At 37.2% G+C, this 9938-nt stretch overlaps 1 protein-coding gene across 1 annotated transcript; it reads left to right on the forward strand.

Moving 5' to 3' along the window:
• The first annotated feature begins 7549 nt into the window (after positions 1–7549).
• Positions 7550–8887, forward strand: LOC115624900 (putative gustatory receptor 58b). Its single transcript, XM_030519749.1, has 2 exons — positions 7550–8614; positions 8672–8887. The coding sequence occupies exons 1-2, from the start codon at positions 7550–7552 to the stop codon at positions 8885–8887; spliced, it is 1281 nt and encodes a 426-aa protein (XP_030375609.1).
• The last annotated feature ends 1051 nt before the right edge of the window (positions 8888–9938 follow it).

Raw genomic sequence — 9938 nt, forward strand, 5'->3', positions numbered from 1 at the left:
AGCTATTATATTTTCTTTAAATATTTTTATTGGTTACAGGATATTAGAGAAAACCTGACCTGTAATATTCCATTCATTCTTGTTTTTGAACCAAAAACGCATAGAATCAGTTTTGGATACATGTATGTACATATGTTTGGAATGAGTCTTTAATATAAGATGGATTAAATTAAATTCAAAGTGAAATTATAAATATATTCATACAAGACTTGATATTCATAGATTTATAGATAATCTGCGATCTATAATGGCTCCTCTTCGATATTACAGACACGATTGCGATTTTTGGAACCTTATTATCAAAACAAGGTCCCAGGTACTTGCTTTTTCCAAATTGGTACCTTTTCGTTCACATTTTGGTACGTACGAGCATAGTACAATTTTATTCAAGCACCACCAATGGTCACAAACTTGAAAGCTTACAAACGAAGGTTTAAAAGACAAGGTGAAAGCTTCTTTAACTTAACTTCTGTTCTGCTATACAACATATGTTGTATGGTTAGTGCTTCTATATTTCGAAAATACAGCACACTTAAATATTTCTTTATAGCACAGTTTTATCCGTAGCCATAAAAGCTCAGGCGAAAACGTTGGTTAGGAAATGTATATAACTCGTTTTATGGCTATCCAAACTGTATTGCTACAGACATTTTGTAGAGTTTTTCGTTTTATTTTATGGCGTAGCAAGTTACGGTTGCTGTTCAGATACTGGCAGTATAGCAAATACATTAATTTCAATAAATAGCTAGAATAGAAAATGGTTCAAATCTACTGCAAGGCTTTTGCTATAATGAACAACTTTGTGTTTCGTTTGGTCCATGTCTACGGTTGCCACTTGTACCACTTGTACCAAATGGAACGGAAGCGTACCATTTCTGTTTTGTGGTCGGAGCTTAAAAGGAATTCTGCCTTTCTTATGATTTCGAACTACGTGCACGTTTAAGGAAACAAGAAGTAAAATAGAAAATATAAAATTCCGGATGACGAAAAATTCTGGTTTGAATAAAAAAACTAACACAAAGAGAGGAAAGAAAAGATGTAATGAAGATGAAACGGAATTAATCTATTGATCTATTTCCATAAAATAATATAAATAGAAGGAAGATGTTACTTACTAATTATACTTTCTACGATCTATTTTCATGAAGTTGAATATATAATATATAGTTAGTTACATAAAAGTGTTTACTACTACAGTATTTATACATATGCGTGTTGACTACTACATTATTGTTAATTAGTATGGAAAGACGTGTTGGTTTAGCCATGTCCGTCTGGCTGTATTAACGAAAGGATTTCAGAGAGTATAAGAATAACCAACCTTGGCATCCAGCTTCTTCTAAGCGCGAAGAAGGACAAGTTTATTCATTTTTCCGCGGCACAACTCCCGTATTTCTTAGCATTTCGAATTTAGTAATTACATCCAGTTAGTGGATATTTGTCCGTGTGCCAAGTTCCATCATGATAAGACAATTTCAACCGAAGTTATAGCGATAAATGTAATCTCTGCTCAAGCTCTGCCCGCCACTGTTGTTGTTGTTGTTGCTGCTTTCACCTATCATGATTGGTCAATTATGAAGAAAGATATAAACATACACATATACACTTACACATATACATATACACATACACACATATGTGCGTATGCATGTGTTGGTTATTTTATATTTAATTAAACTTTGTTTAATTATTTTTTTTTTGTGGCGTGGTACAGCGTATTCAAGAGTTGAGCCCACTCTATCATTTCTTTCTTGTTTTTATACAATTTTGTTGTTGGTAAATTTGACGCATGTCTAACAGCCAGAGACAATATTGTAATCTAATTCTTGATTTAGCAATCTTTAATTTAAACATCTTCCCCCATTTTGCTAATGCGTTATTATTTAAATTAAATATGTATGTAAATATATGTCGATGTTAGTATTGTGATTAAATATTGTTTTTAAAATGGCCCTCCCTTACGGTCATCGATTATTTATATTATCATTTATCTTATTATTCATGAATTTCACCTTAAAACTATCAATTTCATTTTCAAATGAATGGCTCTCGAATTATATATTTACATTTTCATTATGTCTTAGTCAATAATCCTAATTCTGTTCAATATTACTCTCCTAAAATGCACGTATATTAGTTACTTATATTACTTATATATTACTTATATATTACTTATATATTAATTATATATTAATTATATACTTAATTGAATTAATAAAGTGGCATATGCATCATGCTCATATACAGTGAAAACTCTCTTGGTCGGACACTCACGATCGGCCAATATTTGGCCGCCCAAGGGGAGTGTCCGCTTAAGGGGATACTTAAATACTTTATACACCGATCGAATGTTTTTAGAAAAAGTGTCCGCCGAAGAGAGTGTCCGGATAAAAGAGGTGTCCATTAAGGGAGTTTTCACTGTACTTGTGTATAAGTTCACATAAGCCAACAGGCACGTACTCTGGCACATTTTTTTTTTTTTTTCATAGCAGAGTGTATGTATTTTATTGAAAAAGCTCTAAGCCGAGGTTTGCTAAGCGATCACGCAACTTAGAATAACTGAGTCTTATATTTGCATTCGAGCAGTACGCATCGAATCTTATTCTTATCGTTAAGTTCATCTGATGTAATTCTCCAATAAGTTATAAATGTTATGTTAAAATGAAATAAACCGCTTTTTTCAACCAACGTGCCATAGAAACAAGAAAGGAATGCTAAAGTCGAGAAGGCACAACTCTTAAACCACCCCACAAAAAAAAATTTATTAAAAATATTTATCTAATTTAATTAATTAAATTAAATATAAAATAGTCCATACATACATTTACATCAGAATCGTGCATTACATAATTATGTCAAATCTAATTATTCTAATCAATCCATCATAATGAAACTTGGTATACGGATATATAATCACTAACTTAATGTGACTACCAAATTTTAGTTCAAAATTCCAAGAATTACGGGAGCTGTAGAAAATCTGGAGTAGGGGGGAGTTGGTTGGTGCATCAGAAAAAATGAACAAACTCGTCCTTTCTCGGGCTCAGGAGAATCTGGATACCAAGTTTGGTTATTCTAGCTCTTATACTTTCTGAGATCCTTGCGTTCATACAGACAGACAGACAGACAGACAGACAGACAGACGGACAGACAGACGGACATGGCTATATCGACTCGGTTAGTTATCCTGATCAAGAATATATATACTTTGTGGGGTCTGCCACGCTTCCTTCTATGTGTTCCATGTTCACTCGCACAAAACTAATATACCCTTTTACCCTTTGGGTACAGGGTGTAACTATATGATTTAAGAAGGGTTTATGCAGCAACAACAATTGATTTATAAATATATAGGAACCAAATTGCACACTAAGAGAAATGCAGTTGTATATGATCGTGTTTCATCACTCGTGGATGGCAAATGGTAAACATGAGATCCATGATGATCAAGGAATAAGGGTTGTGCGGTTAGGACACTTCTCAGCTCGTTAAATTCAAGGATTTTAGTGCATCAGTTTATTATAAATTACTTTTTGAGCCAACCCGGTCTTTATACTCTTTACATGAAATGTACAAAAGTTCTATATTAGGTTTGTGGGAGCTGAAAAATGTAACAGGCAGAAGGAGGCGTGGCAGACCCCACAAAGTATATATATTCCTGATCAGCGTGACAAGACGATTCGATCTAGCCCTGTCTGTCTGTTTGTCCGTCCGTATGAACACCTGGATCTCAGAGACTATAAGAGATAGAGACACCAAATTTTGCACAAAGATGCCTTATGTGTGTACGCTGTACGAGTTTGTTTTATTTTTTTGAGGTAAAATAGATCCAATTTTTTTTAAATGTTTTTTTTATTTTTTTAATTATTGTTAACATATGTACGGAGTATTTCAAAATCGGGACACCCGACTTTAGTTTTTTTACTTGTTTTATTATACTCTAGTAGATTATTGTATTCAAAGTAGGCGTTGCATTATAGAGCAAAAATCATGATTTCGGAAAGCGGAATTTCGTTTGGAGATTAGAGCTCATTCAAACAACAAAATTTCGTGCGCCACTAACATTCACAAGAAAATTCAGTTTTTTATACCCTGTACCCAAAGGGTACAAGGGTATATTAGTTTTGTACGAGTGCACATGGAACACACAGAAGAAGGCTTAGTAGACCCCACAAAGTATATATATTCTTGATCAGCATGACAAGCCGAATCGATATAGCCATGTCCGTCTGTCTGTATGAACGCAAGGATCTCCGAAAGTATAAGAGCTAGAATAACGAAACTTGGTATACAGATTCTCCTGAGCCCGAGAAAGGACGAGTTTGTTCATTTTTCCTGATCCACTCCCCCCCCCCCCACTCCCTAATTAATTAATTTAATTAATTTAATTTCTTTTTTGTGGGGTGGTACAGGGTATTTGAGAGTTGAGCCTGCTCGACTTTAGCATTCCTTTCTTGTTTTGTGTAAGACAGGTAAGAATAAATTCAATGTTGTGTATTTCCAATGCTCGTAAGATAAATTTTTGGTAGAGAACTTTGAGAAAAAAACATCATGATTGTATTAATTCTTTGTTTGGGGCGCAGTTTCAGACTGTACATTTCTAGAATATTTGAGACATTGGAAACTGCTATATGGACGATGCTGGACGGAAATCTGCTGAACGTTCTGCTCTGATCGCTTATGGTCAAAGGGGAAATTGGGTGGAAAGTGCAACTGAAACTCTGTCAATAGTGGCTCCATTCATTCATTCAAGGAGATTTTTGGGGAACTCTATTTCAGAGTGCGATTCGAGGCGCAATCTTAAACTATTATAGGTAAGTCTGTTGAATGGTATGTATGTGGACCACACCAATGTGTTTATCATCCAAATTAGTCTTAAGCTTTGGAAAAATATACGCGTATTGTTCCGGCAATTCACATTACTACTGATAATATCTGGATGAATTCGAGATCATCTAGTCCTGCGGAAACCGGTCTCGATATTCACAGCAAGCACATGCAGGAATTTTGTGTATCCTGGCAGCACAACTGACTTTGGGGCTGTCTATATCTACGACACGTATGACTTTTTCAATTTTGTGGTCCGACCATATAAGATTATGGTTCCTAATTAAGTACATAATGAATATTACAACTATCAGAAGACGTTAATATGGCTAGCATAATTAGAAATATGGATTTCCGGATATGGATTTCTGTCGCAGTGATTTGAATAGAAAAATCAACACACAAGAAAACCGGCAAAGAAGTAATGAAGATAAATCGACAAACCGAAAATTGTGTTCATCAAAATAATATGAATAAACGTAGCATGTTACTTAACAATTCTAATTCACTTGTTTTGATACCCTCTACCGAAAAGCTAAGATGGTACACTAGCTTAGTGTATGGATTTAAAGAGTGTCTAACTACATATTTACATAAGCATTAAGTTTTTCCGAGTCTATGCGTGTCTGTGTGTGAGCGAAATCAAAAAATAAAACAAACTTGCAAAGCATACACACATCTTGGTGCAAATTTTGGGGTCTCCATGAGATCTAGGTGCTCATACGACAGACAGTCAGGGCTGTCATCATGCTGATCAAGAATATATATACTTTCCTTCTGCCTGTTACATTTTTTATAAGCCGCAAACCTAATAAATTTCATTTCAAAACAAAAATTATTTGTCAATATCGTTTACAAAGACTATCGGTTACAAAATTATAAAAAAATATGCATATGTTTTTTCGAACTATTCTTGCAATCTCATTTGGTTTCTTTTAAAACATTTTGTTCGTATGAATTATGTTTGATAGTCGGTCGTATATGTTCGGCATTTTTTGAGTATTTGGATACAGTTCTTATTACTGATTTTAATAATGACTAGTTTACTTCAATTACCGCCATAATTCGGCGTTCAAGAATCACCTGAGCCGGGAGGTAAAATTCCGGTATTCACAAATGTTTCTTGAACCTATTGAGGCACTTCAGCTCATCTCACTTCAACTAATTGTAGTAAAAACAAGAGAGAACGCTACAGTCGAGCAAGCCCGACAGTGTAATACCCTGTACCCAGGTAAACTTCCGTCACTGAGTTATATGCGCCCATAGCAGCAGCAAAAAGAGGAAGAAGAAGAGCGAACTTGTTGCTGCAGTTTGTGGGGGTTGTACTGGCGAGAATTTGTTTCGCTAATAACTTTTCTTAGAATTTACCGAATTGAATAAAATTTTGAACAGCAGTAGACAATTATATATAAATTATGTGTGCAAAGTTTGGTTTATGTAGCATTTGAAATGTGGACGCTATTGACGAAATTCTGTAGCGGGGGAAGGGGGGCAAAATTAAAAAAAAAAAAATAAATTCGTCCTTACTCGGACCTAGGAGAATCTGGATGCTAACTTTGATTATTCTAGCTTTTATAGTTTCTGAGATCCTTGCGTTCATCCAGACGGACAGACGGACGGACATGTCTAGATCGATTTCTGTCCTCATGCTGATTCAGAATATATATACTTTATGGGGTCGGAGATGCTTCCTTCTGCATGTTACATACTTTGCACAAACCTAATATACCCTTTTTACCCTACGGGTACAGGGTATAAACAGGTGGAGAAACTAATGTTGGGTATCCGACTTTGAAATACTCTGTACATATGTGTAGAATAATTAAGAAAATAAAAAATTAAGGGAATTAAAACAAAACGGATAAACATTTTAGATCGACTTTATCCGCCTTGGTATTTCAATTCACGTAAAGGGTGTACAACTGCACATTTACATATATGTGAGCAAGTATGCAGTGCAGAGTTGAGCCAAAGCAGCAACAACAACAACAGCTGCAGGCAGCGCTTGGGTAGAGATCACATTTAAATCGGTCCATCATAATGAAACTTATTTGACATGTTTGAGCTAAACATTCCAAGAATTATGGAAAATTACTAATTGCGTGGGAAATGCCTAAAATTTGCTGTCTCTAGATCTTATGGTTTCCGAGATATAGGTGATTATACGATCGGCGTGCCGTTCCAGAAAATCCCCATTATCAGGGGAGTACGGCAGAAATAATACAAACTTGCACAGCGTACACAAAAAAGACATCTTTCAGCAAAATTTAAAGTCTCTGAAATCCAGGTGTGCATACGGACGGATAGACGGACAGACAGACAGACATAGATCGATTCGTCTTGTCATGCTGATCAAGAATATATATAGTATACTTTGTGGGGTCTGCCACGCCTCCTCCTGCCTGTTACATTTTCACCTCCCGCAAAACTAATATACTCTTGTATATTTCATGTACAGAGTATTACTAAAAACAGTATAAGTTAATAATTCAGTAAATAAATAATAACAATATGATGGACTTTGTATTATTACAAGTATTAGTAGTTCAATTACCCCTCCTTCGCATTTCTTCAAACACTGCGCATTGCCGTCAAGGCAGAACGCACTTTTAATTAATTAACTGAGCAACAAAGTTATTTCAATGGCGAGTCACGCGTTGCAACAGTTGTTAGTCTGTTGATACGCGAGCCTTGCCACACAACGAGTTCGCCGCTCGGAATCATGGTGCACCACAAGCTGGTAATGTGGTTGAAAATCAGCTACTTTCATTTGGCCATGTTTGCACTGCTGCCGACGACGCTGAAGTTACGTAGCCCTCTTAGCAGGCGATTTTGGAGACGCGTCAGGGCGTCCCGAATATATGTGCTCTACAGTTTCTTCTGCACCTGCCTCGTCTTTATTGAGCTGCCGTTCCTGGTGCCCCACAATATTTTCACTGGCTACATGAGTCGTAATATTGTGCTGCAGTCCGGCTTTTTCGTAAATCTATCCATACGCATGTTGGGAATCTTGGGGTGCTATGGCTTCGTGTGGCTCTTCCGTTCCAGACTGTTGCAGCTATTTGGCGAACTGGCCGCCCATTGGCGCTTCTACGGACCCTTGTTGCAGCGACTGGTTGGGGCACGGGCACTTGAACACTTGGAGCTCTCGCTGGCAGCTCTAATGCGTCGCAAGCTGGGCGTTATCTATGGCCTGCTTGCGGCCTCCGCCTATGTGCAGTATATCTTGATCCCGGCCGCAACAGGTGCGAACTTTGTAGCGATGTGTATGACCCTATCGCACATGGTTCTGCTCAATGTGGCCTCAATAGGCTTCTACACGATACTGTTGCTTCTCTATCATCAGTTCGAGAGCGTGAATCTGGCGCTATTGCGGCTCTACGAGACTCTTTGTTGCTATGAGCGCAGTGGGAAGCTCTACTATTCGATGGAGGAGCAGCGTCGATGTCTTAACCACCTCCGTCGAACTGCTGACCTGCATTCTGATTGCTACTGCCTGGCACGTCGCTTCTTTTGCATGTATGACGTGCCAAATGCCACGCTTTTTCTTAACATGTTCTCCACAACTATTTACATTCTCTACCATGCTGTTCAGTTCTCCAACTCGACGATCAACCCCAGTATTTGGGGCATGCTTGCGGGTCAAACTCTGGTCACGCTCAACTTCTGGAATAGCTGCCTTTTAATGAACATGGTGGATGGGGTGCTTTGTGCGTGCAACGACACGGGCCAGCGCCTGAGGCAGTTCACCGATCTACAATTGTTCAGTAACGAATTTGAAAAGGAGGTGTGTGTGGCAACCTTAGTGATAAATAAATTCATACTAGATTGTTTTCGATTTCAGCTGCAGCGATTCGCCAGCAATGTGCGTGATCATCGACTGGTCTACAAGATATGTCGCTGTGTTGAGCTCAACAAGCCCGCCTGCCTGAGCTTTTTGTGTACGGCTCTACTCCAAGTCATTGTTTTGATGCAGTTCGATATGGGGCAGAAACGTTTCGCGCCCCCAAGTCCGAGCTCTATTCCAATGTTGCCGGTGCCTAAGCAGATCGGGAGCTAAAGCTGTATACTCATTCAACATCAATCGATCAGCTTATTCTATGAATTATTGGGCTTTGAGAATACAATTGCCAGTGAATTTGATTTTGCGAGTAAGATTGGAATTTAAAATCCTGAATCGAATTTCATTACCTTTCTATCTCGAATTGCTTAAGACTTTATGATTGAATTGGACAATTAATAGTTTCGGGTTGACAATAATTGGATCATCACCCCAGCGATGGTACACTGGATCTTCATTAGAGGATTGTGTGCAATTCTCCTGTACTTACCTGGCGGTATATCTTTGGTGATAGGTGAACTATAATTAAATGTACAAGTCCGTGCTGCACATATAAGCATGTGCATGAACTTATGGGCACACGTACATACTCGTACATATGTGTTATTGAATATATTTGGTATACGCGTAGTTTAAAAAAATTTGTAGTAAACTTAAAAATTGTAATTTGCACTCAAAAAAGTAATTATTAATTAATTAAATTAAATAAACTAGTGGAAATTCTCTGTACAATTTAAGAACATTTAAAAAGATTACACTTATGGCTTTAACTTCCATTACATTTGACCTATCGTGATGAAATGAGGACACATTAGCACTAAAGGGGTTTAATTCTCAATTTTGAGTTAAAAATTCCAAGAGGTACAAGAGTTATGGTAAATTATTATATTGTTAAACGTTTAGCGCTTCTTGCTAGGCAGAGCAAGGTACAATTTCTATATGACAACGATTACTTGTCAGCTGCGGACGATTACGCTGGGCATAGAATTGGATCAAAATTATTGCAATAACAACGGAATAGGACGAATTTTGAAACAGATGTAGAGAATTACTCGTATTTATTACATACCATTTTTGGTCAGTGTAACCGCAGCCGTTTCTGAAATACAGGCGTTCATCCAGACGGACATGGTTATATGGATTTCTCTCGTCATGCTGATTAAGAAGATACATTTGCTCTATTCCCAATAATAGTAGTATTACAGATCGCAAATATTGAATAAACACTCGCCCTTAGAGCAAAGGATGGTCTACCACAAACAACAAGTAT

This window comes from Scaptodrosophila lebanonensis, unplaced genomic scaffold, assembly GCF_003285725.1.
Source record: "Scaptodrosophila lebanonensis strain 11010-0011.00,11010-0021.00 unplaced genomic scaffold, SlebRS2 tig00000061-arrow-pilon, whole genome shotgun sequence".
In the NCBI taxonomy this organism is placed as follows: domain Eukaryota; kingdom Metazoa; phylum Arthropoda; class Insecta; order Diptera; family Drosophilidae; genus Scaptodrosophila; species Scaptodrosophila lebanonensis.